General features: G+C 38.6%; 1 protein-coding gene across 2 annotated transcripts in view; it reads right to left on the bottom strand.

Annotated features, from left to right (window-relative positions):
• atp9b (ATPase phospholipid transporting 9B) overlaps positions 1–22,394 on the bottom strand; it is a 45,115-nt gene that overhangs the window by 9,727 nt on the left and 12,994 nt on the right. For both annotated transcript variants that reach the window (XM_053334288.1, XM_053334289.1), the window contains 12 exons: positions 21,958–22,016; positions 21,191–21,242; positions 19,577–19,671; positions 17,771–17,851; positions 15,605–15,680; positions 14,135–14,211; positions 10,700–10,860; positions 10,203–10,345; positions 8,552–8,664; positions 5,643–5,894; positions 1,603–1,764; positions 1,216–1,308 (listed from right to left, as the gene is read on the bottom strand). In XM_053334288.1, coding sequence (XP_053190263.1) covers positions 1,216–1,308; positions 1,603–1,764; positions 5,643–5,894; positions 8,552–8,664; positions 10,203–10,345; positions 10,700–10,860; positions 14,135–14,211; positions 15,605–15,680; positions 17,771–17,851; positions 19,577–19,671; positions 21,191–21,242; positions 21,958–22,016 — 1,364 coding nt within the window. The remainder of the gene's footprint in view (positions 1–1,215; positions 1,309–1,602; positions 1,765–5,642; positions 5,895–8,551; positions 8,665–10,202; positions 10,346–10,699; positions 10,861–14,134; positions 14,212–15,604; positions 15,681–17,770; positions 17,852–19,576; positions 19,672–21,190; positions 21,243–21,957; positions 22,017–22,394) is intronic.

The following is a 22,394-nucleotide window of genomic DNA, read 5'->3' as shown; positions in this document are numbered from 1 at the left end:
CCAGTTGATTGGTTATTGACAAGCAGAGTAACTGTAGCGCCGACTGATTTGACAGCGGGATATTACAGCCAACAGGACATCATTAGCACCATTGTTCGAGAATATGACATACTGTAATTACTTCAACTTTATCTAGGTCACTAATTAAATCAAAAGCTGCCCCCGGTGGTAAATGACTCAATAATGCCAATATAATTATGAACATATGCACACAAGACCTTCGACCACCAAACTGGTGTAGCCACAGCCTGTTGATCTCCCCATGAATGTCCTCATTACCGAAGGTTATCGTACCAAAAGTCTACTGCTATGAGCAACTACTCCTATATTAATATGTTGTTAACCCTTGGTTCATTTCAAGTGAGCAAATAAGCATCAATAGTGTTACTAAAAGATTATTTAAATAACCCTGAAGATTTTTTATAAAACCAAACCCTGTACTTGACAAGATTTAGGTCAGTTTTTTTCAAGCAGTAGCCACTCAATATATTTATATTGTGTAATTACATCTATATTTAGCCGGCGCCATTGTTACTAGTGGAGTCTGCCATTCCTGTGTGGGATCCACATGAGGGGTTCCCATGAAACAACATCCAGCATTACAGTTTGAAATTTTACCCCATTGATATCAGCCTCACTGTTTACAGTTCACTCTGGGTTAGGGTTAGGCAGCAGATGAGATTTAAATATTGCAGGCAGTATTGGAACAAGTTTTTTTATTGTGTTCCGTTTTTGTACTTTCATCACGTGCAATTATTGGCTGACATAATAATCTGTGTGAAGTTTACATGTTCTCCTCCTGCCTGCATGGGTTCTCTTGGGTAATTCCTGCATGGGTTCTCTTGGGTAACTCAGCTTGCATGCATTTTAGGTTAATTGGTCACTCTAAATTGCCCGTAATTGTGAATGGTTGTTTGTCTACTATACGTTATACCCCTTTGATGGACTAGGGTGTACCCCTCCTCTTGCCCAATGTCAGCTGGGATTGGCTACAGACCCCCTACAACCATTTAGAGGATAAGCGGTATGGAAAATTAATGAATAACTATTTAAAAGATGTTAATCACTTTCTCTGTAGCTATTAGATACATCAGATGCTCTACTGCTGTATTTCTGAAAAAAGGCAGCTGTTCAAGGAGTTTTTGCTGCGCCCAGAAATCTGGGATTTGTAGTCTTTTTGAGGTTAATTTGTTATTCTCATGATGGAGTCTTTACCTCTTCCTCCAACCAATCGTTATATTGTACAATGCTCGCCATAGCAACATCAGCGCCTTTCATGTAGAAAGTGATGTCCCCCGTTGACTCCTCCTAAATCAAATTACAAAAAAGACAATTAGTCATCCTGAACTATTAAATGTAGATTTACAGCATAAACATTCATCAGTTTAATGTACACACGCAGATATGTCTGGGTACTAAAGATCAATCAATCTTTATGACATTAAATCCACTAAAGTAAAAAAAAAGTCTGGTTTTAAGGGATATTAAGGTAGAAAAATGTATTGCATCTATACGACTGACCACGCATCTATAACCACAAACCAAAGAAACATGAGACCACACAGAATTAACACATCATTTTGTTATAGAGAAGGTCCACACCCTGACGATGATGCCCATCCTTTTGCTCTCTGAGGTGAAGGGAAAGATCTGCAGGATGTAGAAAGAGAGAATCTGTCCTGAAGGAGTCTTCAGCTGCAGGGAGGTCAGGTCTCTGTTCACCAGGGTCAGGCCGACGCTCTCGGTCCACCGCACCAGCGCCACCTGAGGAGAAGCGTAGATGAGCATAAAGATTTAGATTTTATTTAGTGTTCAACTTATTGGTCCTATGGAGAAGATGGAAAAAAACTGCATTCTCTACACATTTGGATGCATTTTAGCACAGTATTCATGCTTATAAGTCTGGCTTTGCAATAAGTGTGATTTAGTGACACAAAGCACAGTCTTAGATTGTGAGAATTGATTCAACAAAATTATGGGACTTAAAACTACATATTTTTTCATTTATGTTGAAATCGGTCTCTATCAAAGAACTACAAAAAGCTCCTTCCTACCCACTGCATCTATCTATCTATCTATCTATCTATCTATCTATCTATCTATCAAAAACATTTGACTTATATATAAGGATGACCATCAGTTGATCATCTACTTTCACTTGCAGTGGAAAGACAAGACATCAGAGAGTTTGGGTATCTTCAGAGCAGCAGGGCTCTTCTCATTCAGCTCTAGATAAGTGTTTTTCTGTTTCTCTTTCCTCTTTTTCTCCTCAGCAGGAACTGTGGCCCCCAAGTGAGCGTTCAGCTGCACACGACTCAATTCTCAATGGGTTCATTTTCAATTTGCTCACTCAAAGGTTGTTATTATACTCTGACCTACAAATTGGAACTTCCTGTTAATACCCCATCATTTCTCCTGCTCCCCCTTTGAGCTCCGTAAAAAGGGCTGCCTATATTTACTTAACACACATCTGTGTGTCATTATCCTGTGTGTGTATGTGTGTGTATGTGTGTGTGTGTGTGTGTGTGTGTGTGTGTGTGTGTGTGTGTGTGTGTGTGTGTGTGTGTGTGTGTGTGTGTGTGTGAGGGTGTACATAGCTACGCATAACACTGGAACACACAGCATGTGCTGAGGAACCTAACCTTAGCGCTTCAATCTACTTTAACAGCTCTACAAAAACTATTTAAAGCTTTGTCAACTTTGATACAAACTGCATGTGAATCATGTGTTACGACAGTAATAGAAAAGACTGCTGCTGACTACTTTACGACAATGGCAGACTGGATTAAACAACCCGATCAATCATTTCAACTGTGTTCACAATGTTCTAGTGATCATGTAAATCACAATGGCAGACTGTCTTTAAAATGAACAGCAGCTAAAGCATGTCATGATGAAAATGGACCCTTAACAGTAAAAATCTCCTCCTCTGATGTCACATATAATATAAGGGGAAACACTCAAGGGCTGAATTAATTTTGGGATATTTTGACACATTTTTTGTTTGGATCTCTTTTTAACAGTTTCCCTTTATCAAAAATGTGTGTGCATATGTGCGTGTGTGTGTATGCTTGTTTTATGAAAGCCTCCAACAGTAAATTCTGCTTCAACTGAGGTTAGCGGTCAACAGTAACAGTGTATATGGATCACAGTCAACCCCTTTGTGCAGTCTAGTTGTACCTGTTGGCAATGACTTAACCTGTGTATGTAAAACGCTATGTCCTTCATCCTCTTTGAATCCTTGGGATTAAAAAGGTCTGGTGAAAACCCTTTAACATCAGATTTATGAATTTCACAACATTATCTTCTTTTTAATATATGCATTGAGACACTTGTGATTATGCACTTTAAATAAAAGTTAGAAAATAACCTACAACATGATACTAACGTCAAACTTAAATAAAGCATGATCATGAGCATGACACATTTTATATGAGTACTTAAAATTAGGCTATCCCTAATTTCCAACACTATTAAACACTCCTTGAAAGAATCCGTCTCAGCCATTTTCTATCCCTCTAGATCAAAAACGTACTTTAATTAGCTATTCTAATAGATTACTTTGTAAATACTCAAATCTAAAATCATTTAATATGGGAAGCTTAGTCACATCTTAGTGAAATCAATTTTATGACAGTGTGGCACATTGCCCATATGATCACGTCTTAAAGAATTTTTCACATCGAACCATCATTATCAACATATGGGCTCCATATGCACAGGATGATTATCAGTCCATTATGAATTATTAAAACATGGCACTATTTTTGTCAGTTTGGGTAATCATAAAACTCCTGGCTGCTAGCTTTGCGATCACTTTTTAAAAAAGGTAACTGTCAGGTCCAGCCACTTTATTTACATATACAAGAGACAGTTTTCCTCCCTCATGGTTCATATGTCTCATACAGTCACTGAAGCTGCCAGTTACATCCAACTCAAAATGATGAAGCATCCTCTTTCTTGGACATGGCAGTCATTAAACACCACAGTAAAATGCTCTTGTCTGATATTACAAGGATCAAAGGTCAAACAAGGATGCTGTTCATAGCATGGCTGACCAGCAGGTCAGATGACCCCTGTTCTGACCTTGGTGGCCAACCCACTTCATCTCCTTAATGACGCCTCATTATATTAGACAGGCCGAGCACAGAGCCAGGGCCAAACAAACTGTCGCTAACAGAGGTTCAGTGGCCAAGATCTGATGCTGTAGTCAATGAGACCGAGGAGACAAGAGAAAGAGAGAGAGGGAGAGGAAGAGAGAGATAAATAAAAGGACAGGGGAAGAACAAAGAATATAGTAGAAGGGGAAGGGAGAGCTCCACCAACAATCACAGACCTCCACCTCTCATCGTCTCTGAGAGAAAATTAAATATTGATCAATCCAAGCAGTGTGAGACAATGGAGAGGGGGAGAGATAGAGCAGGGAGTGAGCAGGGATATAAATAAATATATACATCAACTCCGGGAGGACACACAGGCAAAATGGAAAACTGAGATTTATCTTTCGCAGCCTTTTTATCTTCATTTTGATTGCTGGACTTGGCTGAGAATACGACACAAAGTATGCAAGTCCCACAAAGGCTTTACGAAGCCTCACATGTCATGGGTAATAAACATGCCAACGGTTTTAACCTGTATGTGTGTGTGTATGGGAAGATTAGCTCCCCTTCAATATACATTAACACCTCTTTAAATAGCTGTCAAACTACTCCAGATCAAAAATCTTTCCATGTGATCCTCGCATTCAATTATCAACAGTATTCTAATTATACTTCTCTATTAATAAAATCAAGGTCTATATATAAAAAGCTTGGCTGCACCCTCAGTCATAAACACTACATCTCTTGGCTTACACAGAGAAACAGCCAGAGGAAAGGAAGCTATGGATTTGCATTTGGGGATCGTTTTTGTGCTGCATTCTTCCTTCAGTTCGAGCAGTAAATTCTCAGGGAGCAAATACAGATGGTTAAATGGCTTAACCTCTACTACGAGTTCATGACCTCTGACTTTCGCTTCATGAAATGACTATTATGACCAACAAGGGTTATTTAGCAGCATCGCCAATAAAACATTAAGACCGGGAGGAAACTGTCGAGGAGGTCTGTTCGTTCTTCAGCCAGAGCGGCAGAGGAAGGAACATAAAAGTAAAACGATTAATATTTAACAGCTGTCAAAAACTTGCAAAGGTGTGACCTTCATTACGGGCTCTGGTTTGTCTCTCTGGTTTGAAAATAGCATATGGCAGGAAATAAAAAACACTGGAAGAAAGAAATACTAGATCTGGATGAAGTTAAGTCTTAACAACTGATCCAAGTACCAATCGTGTCCACAAACCCTCAACAAAACCTGACTGGAAACCTTTTTCAATATGTTACATCATGTGAAAAGTGAATTCTCTCTTACAGCATATTCAGAGATACAGTATACACACAGTGACAGGTTGCAAATATTTTATCAATTTTGTCAAATCCGAGATTTTTTTGAGTGTAGCAGTAAGTTTGGCATTCAGTGCTTTGCTAAAAAGTACTTTGAAAATAAAAGCGAGCAATGGGAATAATGTTTTTAACCCTAACCCTTTAACCCTAACCCTAACCCCCGATTGAACATGCTAAAAAAAATCGTACATTTTAGCCCATAATTACCTCATCAGGACTGGAGGCCTGGTAGGTGCGGTTGTCATCGCTGAAGTCCTGATCGGCTTCGGCTGACTCCGTCTCTCCGTTCACGCCAGCGTGTGATTCGTAGACAGGCGTGACATTGTGACACAAGGCGATCGCCTTCACAGCCTCATGGATGCGGCTGCTGACACTCTTGCGGACCTTCGGGCACGATGTCTGGGTCTTCCGGGATGGTGTTGAGCCACTGGTGCTACCATTGGAGGGCTGGGAGGTCACCTGACATCAAAATAAATAATGTGAGACTTCAAAAAAAATCATAAATTCATCTATGATTTATATGAATTGAGTGTATTTGACTCTAATCATTTTATTGTTTCCTAAATGCTTACACATCAATTCTTATACGAGACTAAGAGGAACAAGAGAAACAGTCAAAAAAACAAACTTGATTAAATAAACTACCAATAAATAACATTTCCAGTTAGTACCAATTTCTAAAAATTGGACATGAACAATATTACTAAACCCCTTCAGATCCAGATATTGTATTTCACATTAAAAGCTATGAGATACTTGCACATGATAGACATAGATTTAATTTAATCCCACACTTGCAGCCAATTCACTCTGACACCCTAAATGACACACTAAATGACACAGCGAGGGGAAGTGGTGTATCACCGTCTTTATCGTGTCATATCTGGCTTGAGGGCCTTTTATGTGCTCCGCTGTTTTGACATCAACCATCAATTTAACTGTGCGGTAACTTGCGAGCAGGCAGACAGCCCACTGTGCCAGCTGCATTTGACAGAGGCGACGCGCTCTACTGAAGCATTTGATTTTGGCATATTATTAACCTTCAGTGCTGCCAGGCAGGAAAGGAGGGGCAATGGGATGGCGGGGGGAGTACAGTAAGGACACAAAATGACAACCTTCATCAAGAGCAAATGAGAGACATATGCAGAGATCATTAGGTTATGTCGTTATATTAGTGTGATTAGAGGTTATCAACTAGTCCAACAACACTGTTCAATTAGATACCTTGTCAACTTTTAGATACTTATTATGTAATAATATGCATATGAGACAATATTTTATTTTAACCTCTCAACAGTATTAGTAGTATATTACTCACTATTAATAACTGCTTTATAACATGCTATAATCTATTTGAAAGGCTCTTTATACTCGATATGTATATTTTTATCTACAACTACAACCCTTTCTTTGAAATTATTACATGCTTGATAACACAGCTGCAGTAAAATAAACATTATACACATGAATAAATCCTGGTGTTATAAAGCATCTATGAGCTATTCACACGCATGTACAAATAACCAGTTTCAAACTCTTTATAGAAGTGTTTTAACTGATCATTAATCATGTTATCAAACATTAAGTATTAAAACATTTCTTATGGATGTTTCATATGAGTTATATTTATATACATGAATAACCAATTATATCATAACCATCCAAATACCTGATTACAACAGTGTTATAATGTGCAGCAAACCATTTAATACAGCATATAAATGCTAAATGTAGCCCCACTGTGTGTATGTGAGTGTATATTTTACATGTCACTGTGAGAGCAGACTTGAATTATATCAATAGTAAAAAAAAAAAAAAAAAGGTTAAAAACAAAAAGTATCATAGTAAAACTCAGCTGGATAGAGGCATTACTGCTTAGTCCTGCTTTGGCTGCGTAGCGCTAAAAAGGACTAGTCATTTTTCATTAGCTGAGATTACACATAAGGGTGTGGGGCAGATGGTTTCAGTACCGACCAGCTGTTTGGAGCTGGCTGAGAGCAAACAATATCATTCTGTCAAGACCGCAGCCAGATCTGAGCCACCCAGTGAGGAAAACACTTGCTTACAGTACAGGGAGTCGCTCAGGGACACCACATGATGAATGAACAATATGGGCTTCCTTCCTGGAAAACTTATCCTTAGCTAAATATAAAAAAATGATTAAACCAATGTACATGGAGAGGAGGGAATAGGCAGGAACATCTATATGGTGAAATATGGTGCATATTGGTATTCTATCATCCAACTGGAATCTCATATTGTAAGTGACAAATTTTGCTTTGTTCTGTTTGGTTCGGGCCAGTGTTACATAGCTTGTCATCTATATTTTATAACATTTGAAGGGGGCGTATCATGCACATTTCCTGTTCTATATTTACATTGTGAGGCTCTACTGGAACATTTAAAAGGGGACCCATTATGCTCATTTCCAGCTTTATATTTATTTTTTGGATTCCACTAGAGTAGCTTCACAGATTTACAGTTCAAAAAACTCCTCATTTATCTTATACTGGCCCTTGTCAACTCCTCAGTTCAGCCTCTGTTTGAAATAGACTACTTTAGCTCATGTCTCTTTAGGTCCCCCTGCCGATGAGACAACCCTGCTCTGATTGGTTAGTTTAAGGAAGCCACATCTAAGCTGACTTCCACAGGTTCGGGAGGCTACATAACAAAAGAGCAGTAGCAGGATTTCACTCCTTTTTTTCGTTCTTTACTCAAAATAGAAACTTCTCACATATATTTGTACATGTTTGAGACTGAATCCGATCTGAAATATGGAAGTGGACCACATGAACAACCTGTGGAACAACCTTAGCAACAAAGGCTACAGAAGAGACGACCATTTGTAGACATACAGAAACAATCTGATGTCACCATGAGTAGGAAATAGAGGTAATGTAGCAAACTAAGAGCTCAGAGCAGGCTGAAGCCCTGACCTTTGACTTGTAGGGAACTGTTTTACATATGTTCAGCTCATGATTAGGAACTTTGACCATGTTTGACAAAGACAGCCGACATCATTATAGCATAAAAAACAATAGAAAGTCACAAAAAGCATCCAAAAAAATCTGAGTGTAGTGTAAATACGTTTTTTCTGTGACTGTAAAATGACTCACCAGTGCATATGACTGAATTATATGACTCTGTATTTCATCCATAGTATCAATGCCATAGGATACTGTTCCCAGGTGCAGCCGCTTGAAGATCATTTCATTCTGTGTCAGAGTTCCTGCAGTTCAAAAGACAAATTGAGACATTACAAACCAACAGATCATAAAGAAATTGTCACTTAATGATTTGTGTTCTCATCAGAGCCCAACATTTGGGGCCCATCAAGCACCAAAAGCTAACAAAATGTGTCTTTCAAGAATACACCTACAGTATTAAGGTGAGTCCGCCACACTAGCTAGTAACATTTTAAGATCATAACATTTTAATTCCTAATTCAATTCCTCATTTAAATATAATTTTAGGTATAAGAAAATCAAATCAAACAGTTAATTTATCTGTTCTGTTCAAAGCTTAAGCTCAAACATGTGAAGTGAGATACAGTTAATTCTATGACAATTTAGTGAGGGTAAAAATACATGACAGATGTCTTAATTGAGATAGTGTCATGTAAATAAAAAATATATATATTCTGAGGTATTCAGCAAATTTCCTCAAAGCTTACACATGCACATACACACAGTGAAAACACAATGTTTGTCCTCACAGGACTGCCTACAATGCATCATGGGACCTGCAGGGTGGTGTGACTGCCTTCTCATTGACCTAATCTCATTACCAATATGGACTGCATGTCCTCTCTAACTAACACACAAGACACAACATTGCATACAAAAAAGACTGAGTGAATGTTCAGAACTAAAAGAAAAAAAAAAAACTTTGAAAACGAGGGCAATGGTGTTGTTTAATGGATGCCGGTTGCCAGAATGTGTGCTGATAAAGCGTAAAGCTGATTAGAGGGCATCTAACTTCCAAAAACATTAAGAGCCACAGGGTTAACCAATTCTAATGGATTGATTGTTCTTCTTTCCATGTGCTTTAACTATCAACCTGGATAAATAGGCGCTCAAGCTAATCTATTCCTACCTAGATCAGTGGTGTAAGACAAAGAGGCATGTTAGGACCACCACAGGAGTTTGTCACTCTGACACGATGTCTAGCATCTGTAAAGAGCAGCTATTTGTTATTAGAGAATTCGGCCACGATAGTGAAATGAGAGAAGTCAAAGGAGGCCTAAATAGCACCTGGAAACTCTGAGGATTTATTGTGCTTTTTATTGGGTTTATTAAATTATTTTGTTTTATCATGCGCTCCGTTTTAATACACTGTGTCAGAGGAACATCAGGTTCCACTTTGTATGACTCTTATGAAATGTTACTGTGGTTCAACTTTTCTAAGAGAGTGAATTCCACAGAACACCTGATATGCATTCATGGCTTGTACAGAGTAACGTGTTGCGTATGCTTGCAAATACAGTCATGATCGAGGATTGGATGTGTGCTACGCTTCATGAGTAGAGCAGCCGAGCATAAAACTGGGCAAAGGGTTTCGTAGTTTCTCTGAGTTCACCGTAGAAACAACTGTGGAATATAAAACCTACTGTCACCCTATGCAATTAAAAACACATCCTTCATACTTATCCTTTTTTAATGTGAAATATAATAGTGCACAGAATGTCAACTTGAATAAAAGCTTTAACTTAAGTGCCTAAAATCAACTGTTAAATGTAATCTTTATTCACCAAGTTTGCACTCTTACCCGTTTTGTCCGTCAGGAGATAGACCAGCCGGCCCAGTTCTTCAGGGATGGTGCTGGTTCTCACAACAGTGCCCGGGATATTTTCATCCTTCATGATCATCCAGCCGTAGGCCGACTTTCCCATGTCCAGATTCACACGCAAGCTTCACAAGGAACAATAAAATTATAATCCATCACAGACAAAATAACAGTAAAAACAGAAGCCAAAGTGTAACAAACACTGAAAAATGTCAGAACAGTGTCTTTGTACAATGTACAGAGCTGAAAAAGAAACACATGAACAGCTAATGTTTCAATGCAGGGATGGTAGATGTTCAATTATTTTAAGTATCATTTTCCTTCCCGTACTTTTAATTTTTTCCATTTTGAGAAAACATGTTCTCCTTGGAAAAAAACATCACTGCACGGCCACGGTTATTTGGTTGTGGTCACAGAATAGCAAAGAAATAACAACAACACGATTTGAAAGGATTTAGAAAGTCACTGAAAACAATTACCTGATGGGAATGATGTAAGAGAAAAGTACAACAAATCGGAAGAGGTTGCGAAACCACGGGCCCACGAACCCTTGCAGTGCTACCATGACCACAGACAGAACCACCTGGGCCAAGAACAGGGCCTTAGTGAGGCGGTTCAGCTCCAGGTCCAGTAGGCCAACCTATGAGGACAAGAGGTCAGAGGTCAAAAAGGGTACAAATAATGGTCCTTCTCATTTCCTTGAAGCAGGTTAGAACATGCTATTATTTATAAAGATAAATTACCGGTAAGTAAAATATGATGCATTTTACTTGATCAGGAATCACAGACTTTTTAAAATCTTATTAATACTGGGTAGTTGTGGATTGCCCACCACGGTTCAGCAAAAGAACCTTAGATGTCTTAGATGTATGTAGTGGGGTAAGTTTACATGCTGTTTAACGTGCTGCAGCAGAATAGCTAATGAACTATCTAACTGCTAACTTCAGTTACTGGTGCGTTTTTTACCCAGTGAATATTTATTTGGTGGCTTGTTATAGTAAGGTGCATGACAAGACTTGTGTTCATGTCTGTAAATTATCATCAAGTTTTGATTATATGGACACAGGTTATTTGTTTTATTCACTATCATGTTTAATTGAAGAAGGTATCAGGCCTCATACTGCACTTTGATATAAGAACCGAGTACTGAATATTTTAAGAGTATATTTTAATAAGTGGACATCTTGAATGTTGTTTTCATTTAAGATCATGGGCAAAAGTTGCTTGCATGTTTTACAGAATAAATGGAAAGTAAAGTTACATTTTTATTTGTCTCCTTTTTTTTTTCTTTTTTTCATTGCACCTCTACTACAGCCTGGGTACAGACTGGAGATTAAGAGTGAACATCTTAATCCTTTTCTGACAACCTATATTAGAGAAGACTGTTTGTTACTTCCCCATCTGCTCCCAAAACCTTACAATATGGTACACGGGGAGGAAAAACAAAGCCAATGAAAGACATTCTTAGCTGCAGGCTTTTCTCATGCAAACTGTGTGTAAAGCATAAATAAGTTTAGAGGTGGCACTATTTTGTGACAAACTACAAACTGCATATTATCATGCTCATGTATTGTCCCTGAATGCAACTGAAGGTCAAAAGGTCTCAAAGATAGAGAGAGTTCCCGTATTGAGATGGCTTTTAAAAAAAAAAAAAAAAAAAAAGGGGTCAGAGTTGTCTTTTATTTTTCGAGTGTATCTCCCAGCCAATGGAGCATGTGGGAAAAAGATGTCAAATAAAGAAGTGCCTTCCCCTTTCTGGCAGCGTTCACAGCAAAGCCCTGTACACAGAGGGCTTTCATCTGACGCACCATGCTTACAAAAACAGCAGAACATAACATCTCTCCTCCCTCAAATAAAGGAACTAGTCTGAAAAGGAGAGGAGGGGGCAAGCACATATAAAAAGCAGGAAAATTCCTCCACTGCCTAAACCCCCACCAAGCCCATTCCCCTGAGGACTGGGGAGAGCTGGGAGACCAGTGTGACTGATTTATCAGTCGCTGTTAAACTCCCAGTAGCAGAGTGCGGAGAAGGGTAGGGTAAGGGGAGTGAGCGGGTGGGTATCTCCCCACCCCAGTGCCTCACTACATGGTTCATGGTTGAGCTATTGAGAAAAATAGGGGGTTTGGGTGGATTAAAATGAAGAAAAATTAAGACAGAGACCACAGTGCATGCCTGAAAAGCAAAGGATCCCCTTCTGCTTGAACAATGGCTAGTCTAAATTTTCCAAGCCTTGCCGGGGATCAGATGAAGTCATTATTCATTCAGTCAAGGGGGGAAAGGGACTCAATTACCTCAACCCGAAAGATGCTATCAATGAATAAAAGTGCATATTTTACTCCATTCATCTCCCAGCCATTAAAAGTAAAAGGAATGATTCGATCTGCCTGTGTGGTTTGTATTTTAACATGTGTGTGAAGTCCGAAGAAGAATTACAATTACAAGGGACATGAATATTCATCAAGTTAAAACTAAAGAATATCTAGACTTCAGTCAGAAAGTAGTGTGTTGTTTAGTGCTTGTGACACCGGCAAATAAAGAAGGTCCAGACTAAACTAGCTGAAATAGATTCTCGAAACCTTAGTAAACAACTTTACATTTTCGGTTCCTCACTGTAAGAGTTTGAGAGACGTGTGGAAAGAGCAGAGTATTGAAACGTGGAAATGTACTCCAAATAAACAATCTTTATTGGAGAACAGCTCCTTGTCAAATGACATTGTTCTGTCTCTTTACTCAGACAGACCTCTGTCTAACAATACTGAGACAAAGAGTGAGTCCATGTCTGACGTCCTGTCAGATTGATCAAGTGCAGGCATTGTCCTGGCTGGTGTCACAACAGATTATATGAGGCCAAAACGTTCTTGCGACTTTAGCCGCATTGTATCGACTTTCTCCGCCAATCTCCAGTCTCCATATTGGCACTTCTGACATCATCTCCTTGAAATATTGAATTCCACTCAGCCGTCGAGCTTACACAAAACACCGGCCCCCACCGTTCGACCGGCCACATCAGCGTTCTTAATAAAAGACACTGGTGTCAAAACTGTGCTGCGGCAGGAAGGGGCTCTGTGTTTTGCTGTGTTTTAGAGGAGCAAACAGTTGTAGGTGATAACTTTGTGTGTAAAAGTCATCGTGTGGCAAATGCACCGCAGCCAAAACATTGCCTCTGAGATCCTGCTGATGCTCGTCTCTATCAGTTGACCCGTGTCTATCTACTAACCATCTTCCAGGTAAAATCTTATATTTAGAATCAAATTTTCATTAATCTCCTCAATCTGGGGACAAAACGCTCAATGGGGATTCTGTAGGATTAACTTTCTGCTGAAAATGTCATTTAAATCCTCTGTTAGTTAATTTCCCTTCTGGTTAATTAGCAACTGGCTCTGACCTTTTGCATTGACAGGTCTAACTTTATCTAGAAAGTCAAGGTTAAAAAACCACCTTGCCATAGTGATTGATTAGTGATTAGAGGCAGGGGAAAAAAGATGGCATGAGGGGTACTTAGAACAGATGTTACTTTGTGTGAGGTGTTTCACCCTCTGCAGCTTTTGCAAAACATGTATGTTTATGCTTGGGTCATGTTGATGCTTTGGGGAAAAAAATATTGAATTTTTCCAAGTTTGCAAAAAATGCCAAATGAACATATCTTCATTTAAAATGTATATATATTAATTTCATCATTTTAAATCAGTATAAACCTGTTGGGGTAGAGAAAGACACATTAACTCAGGAGAGCAACTGAGTGCTGTCAGCAATGAGACACTTCAGATATAAATTTGACATATTAACCCTTTTAATCACATATCCTGTTATTAAAAACATCCTTTCAGTGAAGTTATCTGCAAACAAAAAGTCTTGAACGGATCACAGAATTTGCAGTATTTCCTGTTGAATTACAAAAACAACAAAGTATTCACCTTGTTTTTGGCATAAGATGTGTTCAGTACGCTTCTGGTCTCTTTGCCTGTGTAGATCACCACCCCTATCACCGTGCCTGCCAAAGAGAGAGACAAGGAAAGTAATGCTGCTCATTAACTGAACCTCACCCCCACCATCTCACACACTCACACGCACACACACACACACATGCACACACACTCATCTTGGTCAAGTAAGATGAACTGCATGAGAGGAAACACAATAAGGCTGAGCTGAGGCAGTTTTGTCCCATTGCCACTCAACCCAACAGCCATGAGTTTAATACGCTTAGACTCTCAGGGCCTTCAGACACCCTATGGAAGCTCATAAAACCTGATCAATATGCTGCCATCTTTATTTGCCAATTCATTACGGTGGCCTTATTACAAAGGATTAATGAGTCGTTAATATTAAATGAGTTTAATGGGAGTGCAAAGGCACTAATAAACCTTAATGCTGCCCCTCAAATCCCCAAACTATAAAAAATGGCAAGAAAGTTAAAAAATGAGGCGAAAACAAAACTAGCAAAGTGATGCTCAGACAGACAGAGAGCGAGAAAAGGGAGCAAAGGTTACAGGACCTGAGGAGCAAGTTGATGAATTGCTCTCGTTGACTTCTAACTTCAGAAATATTGAACAATGTGACAAATAGTCTGCGGCTCAGCATGCAGAGGGGCTTCAATTTGAATATGCGAATGACTAATTCTCTTGTCACAGCTGGACTGGGGCCCGTAACAGAGTGAATACACAGTGATCTGGGCCCGGTTCAAGTGCCCAGGACGCCACTGTAGAAGCAATGAAGTGTCTGTCAAGGAGAGGCTTGCGGGGGAACAATGACATTCCCAAGCAAAGATGATGTAAGGGGTCTAAGTCGGGCTTTTTGTGCGAGTGAGTGTGTTTGTTCTTCTGGTCAAGGTCAGGCCAGGGGGGGGGAGAGCAACACCGCAAATCAATGGTATGCCCATCGCTGGGAGCGTCACAAACACTCTCAACTGACACAACCGTTTTCTGTGGGGAGTCGCTCATTTGAATCAAGGGAGGATTACCTCAACTGTGGATCTCTGAGACTTCTACAAAACAGGCACTATATTGCAGTATCGAATCAAACCTCTCGAAGGTACGGTGACATAAATCCTTTGTATTCTACACAACTTCAGTACATCAATCAGAATCATTTTAAATCAGGATGGTCCACATGAATTTGTGCTGTTGACTAGTTTTGTTTCCATCAAATATTTGTTCTATGCAAATTTCATTGAAATAAAATGTGAGTCAGTGTGTTTAAGAGGATGTGACAAGATATAACAGTTAACTGAGCACCAGAAACCCCCTCTTTCCTCATGCCAGCTGGTGCAAACTATACATAAATACATTCTATGGCAGTAGTGGGTTAGGGTTAGTAAATGTGTCTTTGTGGCATTGTCTAGAAAATCAGCATCAGATTTCAAAATGAAAATGTCGTTCACTTACCAGATGCTACAACTGTGCTGGCCCACAGAGTGTTTTCAATGCTCAGACTCTCGTGGATTTGGGGGTCTGTGTCTTCCTACGGGAGAAAAATAAATAAATAAATAAATTGATAACTTAGCAATTTGTGTGACGTTGACATAAATTGACCTGCTGGTATGGTTGTGGCGGAATCAAAGTGCAGCTAGTCACCGCCATTATCATGCTCCAATAATTTAGCCTAATGTAGTTCAAGTGGATGTAGATTTTTTTTTATGGGCGGCTGCTAATTCTCTATAGTTGGACACTCTAGTAACATCAATATCTAACTCTAAAATAAGTTAGCTGCTGTTAAAGGACTGGTCTAGAATATTCTGTGCTTTTTGAAGATGTAAAATGTGCTTACTTTAAAACCTGCCTTTACATTTGAATACTTAATAACTCAACATGTCCCTTGTTGAAGACCTTACCAAAAACCGAGTGGCAGAGGAGGGTTACCTGTTTAAAAGGAAATACCTCCATGTTGAGAATTTATTCCAGCAATTAAGTGACTTCCAATTAATATTGTATTATGTCCTCCAGTGTAGCCTCAGAGGAACAAAACTAAGACCAGACAGACATGAATTTTGCTCTTACACAGTAAAAGAAAATCAATGTGGTTTAACAATAAATTATCTGCAAAAGTCAACTTGAAGCTGAACTTATTTTTAGTGTTCCACTTCTTTATTTAATTTAAATCTGAGGGCTCATATACAGATTAAGTTAGAGTGTCTTCCACTACTGAACTGCTCTGTGCTTTAGCTGTGTCCATAGGAGAGGACATCAGGGACATGTTTTGTGATGGTATTGATGGATTTCAATATTCATAGTGACCTCTCTAAAATAATATGGGAATTACTTATTGTTATGGATGTTTAAATGATGATTTTAAACCCAATTTGAAACCTTTACTTAACCTTTACAAAAAAAGAACGTCTGTATACCTTTTTTTATTTTTGTGGTTATTTTATTCACCATTATGGATAAAAAGCCTTTGTTAGTACAAACTAAATTGACCTCAAATAAGATTGTTAGTAGTTGCATACAACTGATGTAAATGAATTCAAGTGAGTTTATACAGTCAGACCAGAATGGCCAGGCTCTGTTGTGCCATTAATTTTCACAAGCACCTGACACAGTTGTGCAGACTATAGCAATACAGTAGCTCCTTTATCAATACGTTCACTAGATTTGGCATGTTGATAGAGGCTCCTTTTAAAGACAGTATACAGAGAGCACGTAGATGAGATTTCAGTGATAAATAAGTCCCTTGAGAGCCTCTTGTTTCACCCTCCTCCTCCTTTTTTTTTTTTTAACCCCTCTCTCTTAAATAAAGACGAATGCTGAAAATGACTCGAGTCAAGAGTGCAGAGTAAAGGCTCCAGTTTCGTCTCAAATTGCCCGACTGATATGATAATTATGATACCTAAGCACCCACATCCTGTCAATCCACTCAGACATGGGAAGAGGTGCATGAAAAATAAATGGCAGGTTGCAGAATGCTTGACCGCTCTGACATTGGCATCGTACTACGGTGTTCATAACTGCAGAGGGTCTCAATAAAGACCACAGAAACAAAGCCACCATATCCGTCTTAAGGGGGGGAGAAAAAAAAGAAAGAAAAAAGAAACCCTCATAAATAGGTAAGTTCATTTGCTGTGGATCTGTGGGAACCCATTTTTTTCCCATCCTGCTCAGACTAAAAGCACACGCTATGCAAAGGAAGGCCGCGGAGGATGAATGAGCGGAGGAAGTGCTCGCTCACTAAGCCTGGTGTGTGGCCAAGAGTGAAGACGGGCCACAAAGCCTCCCTTTGTACTGCAGCTCTCCTCTCTGTGGGGGCTGCGCTAATCTGCTATTAATAAAAAAAAAAAAAAAAAGGGAAAAAAAAGAAAGAAAAAAAAAATCACTGAGCAACAAGCAAGATGGGATGGATGGAGCTGAAGTTAGGAGGACCTGTCTGTGATGTAAGAGGCATGCCTGCTGGAGATAACAACAGGCCCAGATGGACACACAAGCACTCATTGTTGCCACTTGTCAACACATAGCAGTGATACACATCTTCTGTGTCAATCTAATTTCTATAGAAAAAATCTGCATGCGTTTAAGATTGGTTTTACAGGTCATAAATACATCAGCGAGCTACTGTACCCTTGTAAAGTTTCCCTCGAAACTGTGGATGTCCAGCTGAGGCTTCTGGGCGTAGACGTAAGAGCTGATGGAGAAGAGGTCCTGAGACGAAAAGAGAATTGACATACAGAGAGGAGATAAAGTCTTTAGCTGTGTCAAACACAGGATTTATTTCATTAAATTACCACAATTAGTTAATCCTTTACCAAACAAGATTTTTTTTTCAGTTTCAATATGTAATTAATTCTTCATGATTCAAATTTTGACTGGGGACTAGGTATGATTTTTACACCTTTTAGTATCCTTTCATGACTGCTGTCTGTACAATTTTCATTCTACTGCTACAATCACTTTAAACCACTGGAAATGTAAAGCAATAATAATGATCATTCAACCACCTTTAGCAATTATAGTCAGATGGAGTTTAGTCAGTTCTCATGGAGAAAATCAAGACAACTCTTTCCTTATTATGAGGAGCTTGAGTTAAGATTTTTTGTAAAAAGAGAAATATGTAAACTACAATGTATGTACAGTGTTTATAAATCCTGGTATCCTCATTTAAAAATACATTCTGAGTATTACTGATTAACAGAAATGATAAACATGTGAAAGAGGTTTGAATATGAACAGAGAAGAAGACACAAAAATACAAATATTTTCTCTCAAGTCATCCTGACAAGTAGGACTGTAGTCTAAACCCTGTCAAGCACCTCACACATCAGCACCCACCCCCCCGCCCCTAAATTATTCAGGCAGACAGGCAGGCAGGCATGCAGCCTCTGCAGCGGCCCGAGAACTCTCAGTCATGCTCAGATAGTGTTCTCCTGGTGAGAACATGGGCAGAGCGGTTAGAAGAGGAGCAGGGAAGATTATTTTACTCAACCCCCGATGGAGAGTAGAGTTGCTACAGCATTTTACACACAAAGGAACTACAGAGACTCTGAAGGACCAAAACACATTCATAGGCATCAAGGTGGCTGATGAATATATAGACTTTAACAAAGTAGACTTATTAGTTAAGACACAGACACTTCAATTGCTTTGGTTTGGTTTTAAAACTACAGATACAGAAAATAGTTTTTAGGGATGAAACTAGTTTAAAAAAAAGAAAAGAAGACTATTTTTATCCAAGAATCTCATACTTTTGGAGAAATTGCAACATTATTATTAAAATCAGTTGTTACCCAATACACACAACTGTTATGACCTTTAGTCATTTGGTATTCACAGTCAGTAGACTCTGACTAATAATCTGAAGTCATATGCTGCTCATGATATGCATGAAAACAATCTTACAAAAGCATCAAACTAATTCGTTTTGACTCCTGACAAAACAAATCAGTTTGGTAGAAATTCTTAAATATACTGGAAAGCGATCAATCCATTATCTAGTATGAAATAATCCAAAAACTGATGGATAACAGGCTAAAAAGCTTGAATACTGGCTAAAACCAAAGACAACAGTGGCTTTCTTCATGTCTCTTGAAACCCAATATGGATGCCACAGCTCAGTTATCAGATGACTTGCTGAAACTTTAATTCTCTGATCACATTAAGTGGCAACAAAAAAAACCCCATCAACTCAACTTAAATCTTAAGATCTTAAGTGATGAGTATCGCCTCCAGTTAAAGGAAGCTGCTGTCAGGTCTAGATTGTTCCTGCTGTCTGTCATCGGTGATTAGATTTCCGTCACGGCACAGACAACTTCATTTGATGACCAATGCTTTTAGTGACAACAGAGCACTCATTTACAGCAGTCACTTCATCGGTTACCAGAGTCAGAAGAAAGTTAAAGAAATTCAGTACATTATATAGTTTATCCATACCCCAACTGCTGGAAGCCGCTGCGTGCAGCCGACAGCGACTTTCAGTTTCCAGTCTGTTTCTCCATCCAGCTGATCTGTTCTGATGAAACATGAACCTGGAATATCAGAGATAGAAACGTTAACTTATGTATTGGGTCCAATATATGTTTGACACGGTCTGCACTGACAGAGAGTGACATGAGTCTTATTGTCATTATACAGTGCTTAATGTGTTTATGTAAATGTACTACCTATAACATTTATGGGTAAATACGTGTATCAGAGATCACACTGTTGACCTTGATTAATGTGAGTTAATGTGTTACATTATCTGCTTATTTAAAAGCTTCACTAATCTAATATCACATTTATAAACTGGAATATTTAAATCAAAAGAGAAGAAGAGAGATCCTATTTGGCTGCATCACAAACTCCAAATAACTATACATATTTTAGCATTATTTTATCCATATTTTAATGAAATTCAGCAATAATTATTATTATCTCTGAATATTGTTTAAATCAAATATATCCAGCCAACAACTGTTTCGATCAATTTGCTAAAGCATTGTCTTGATTAGAGAGGTTAAATAAGATATCATGTTAAATATGCACACACCTTGATAAGACATTATAATAAATTAACTAATTATAAAATACATTCAGCATGTAAAATGAAGATACTGTAATAAACTGGCATGTCAATGTGCAGCAGCAACAGCATAATACATTCAACACAAAGCATCTGTGATGGTGTGGACAAAACAAGGCCCGATAAACGTTGAGCAGTCATGACCTGTATTGATCGGAGGTAATATTACATATGAAACTGATGGATGAGAGCAAGTATTTGACAGAGAGGGTAAAGGGCAGCTATAAACTATCCCTGGAGAGTTAAGTATGATGGAAAACATTAACACAAGGAGGATGATTCATTCTTTCCTTCCGCTGCAATGGCAGTTCAGCTTGTCATATAGCTCCACCGAGATGTGTGTATATGTGTGTGTGTGTGTGTGTGTGTGTGTGTGTGGGTGTAAAAGACAAAGTATATGAGACGCTGAGTGTGAAAGACAAAGATGTGTTTGTTTGTGTGTGTGTGTGTGTGTGTGTGTGTGTGTGTGTGTGTGATGTCTTAGAGGCATAAAGACATCAACAACTCCCTGCCAAGCATATTGGCATATCAAAGATTGATGGAAATGATGTCCTCAGAACATTTCCTCCCGATGCCCCTCAGAAAAGAGCGGGGATCTGACGCAGCTCATTGATTAATTGGAATTTGCTTCATCAGTCACTCGAACAATGTGACATAAATCATATGAATCACAGGCTGCCTTGATCGGATGATGTCAAAGGACTGGAAGTATGGGGAAAAGTCACATTTCTCACCCAAATGATCTTGACACCGTTCATTAAGGTGCCACACAGGGCAGACAAAGTTCAACTGTATAGCATTCAGTCCATTTCTTATTTCTAATTTATCTCATCTGTGGGAAAGAATGTAAGTTTATGACAATATTTTCTTTATTTTAAAATCTTTTATCATTCCAGATGGTCTTTTGCTGAGCATGACTATGTTTTTTCCAGCACTGTCCTGCTTCACATTGATAAAGTTACACCAACACTTTCTCTGCTCACCAGTTTTCTCTGATGTTCTCAGGAATATCATGTCTGCAGGAATCCTTTGGTTCTACAAAAAGAAAAGAAGAAGAGTGCAAATGGTGGTGTGTTATTGAGCACTGTGGCAAAAAGCCCTCAGAATCTTCCTGAATAATTAAACAAGGTCAATACCTTGACCAGAGAGTGAGAGAGAAACAGTTTTTGAAAGTCTGACTAACTAAAATGGGAATTTAACTTTTTCCTCTTTACGGCAGCAACAAGATTTCATCACAACACTAAACAGTTGAGTATCAAAAGGGAATCATCAGTTTCACATTCACAAAACAAATGTGATTAACACAGTCTGCTGTTCATCCAAATCTTGCTTTTAAGTGAATAGCTATTCTATCTACTTTAAAGTGGTCGACTATTTAAAAAAATCCCCTTTTTCTTCTTTGGAGGGGGGAAGAATGTGAACTGATGTGTTCAATCATTGATGTGAATGGAGAACACAATTACTTGAAAAACTTCTCAAAAAAGTGCAGAAAATAATTGCTAATAAGTGTTCTTTATATGAGCTCAAAGTCGAGGAGCTTCCATCCTGATTAATTAAAGTTAGAGAACTTCAAAAGAAGTATATAAAACAGACTCTAAAAATAAAATTTTACTTGATACAATTCTGCCTCTTGAGTCTTTTGTGTTTAACCCCAAAACTAACAATAAAATCTAACCTGGAGGCATAAAAGTAGCCTTCCACAATTAAATATTGCATGCAAAGACATTGACAGCAAACACAGGAGCCTTACCTTCTCAACAATAATCATGTCTCCAACTTGTATGTCAGAACTCTTCACTTGTATTTTACCTGAAGAAAAAAAAAAGGTTAGATGTAGAGATCTGTGAAAGACTACTGACAGCAGCAGAGAGCCAACGTAACATTTTTTTTTTTTTTTTTTTTTTTTTTAAATCGCTGTGAAATTAAAAGAGGGTATTGATTTCTGACCCTTGAAAATGACGCCGACTCTTAAAACCACAACCCAGGTTTTGCTCTTGCTCTTCTTTCTCTCTCACCTTCTAACAGATTGATTACCTCCAGCATGATAATGTAATACCCTTCTGTTTTCATCTCTGGTCTGAGCCATAGACAAAAACAACGGCACATAGGGTCATTCTCAATTATATTGCCTCAACATCCAAAGCGACCCTTTTTCCTTCTGCCATGCCCACAAGCACACATAAGTGT

This window comes from Scomber japonicus, chromosome 15, assembly GCF_027409825.1.
Source record: "Scomber japonicus isolate fScoJap1 chromosome 15, fScoJap1.pri, whole genome shotgun sequence".
Classification (NCBI taxonomy): Eukaryota; Metazoa; Chordata; class Actinopteri; order Scombriformes; family Scombridae; genus Scomber; species Scomber japonicus.
Note: the sequence above shows the minus strand (reverse complement) of the source record. Positions and strands in the feature narration are given on the sequence as shown.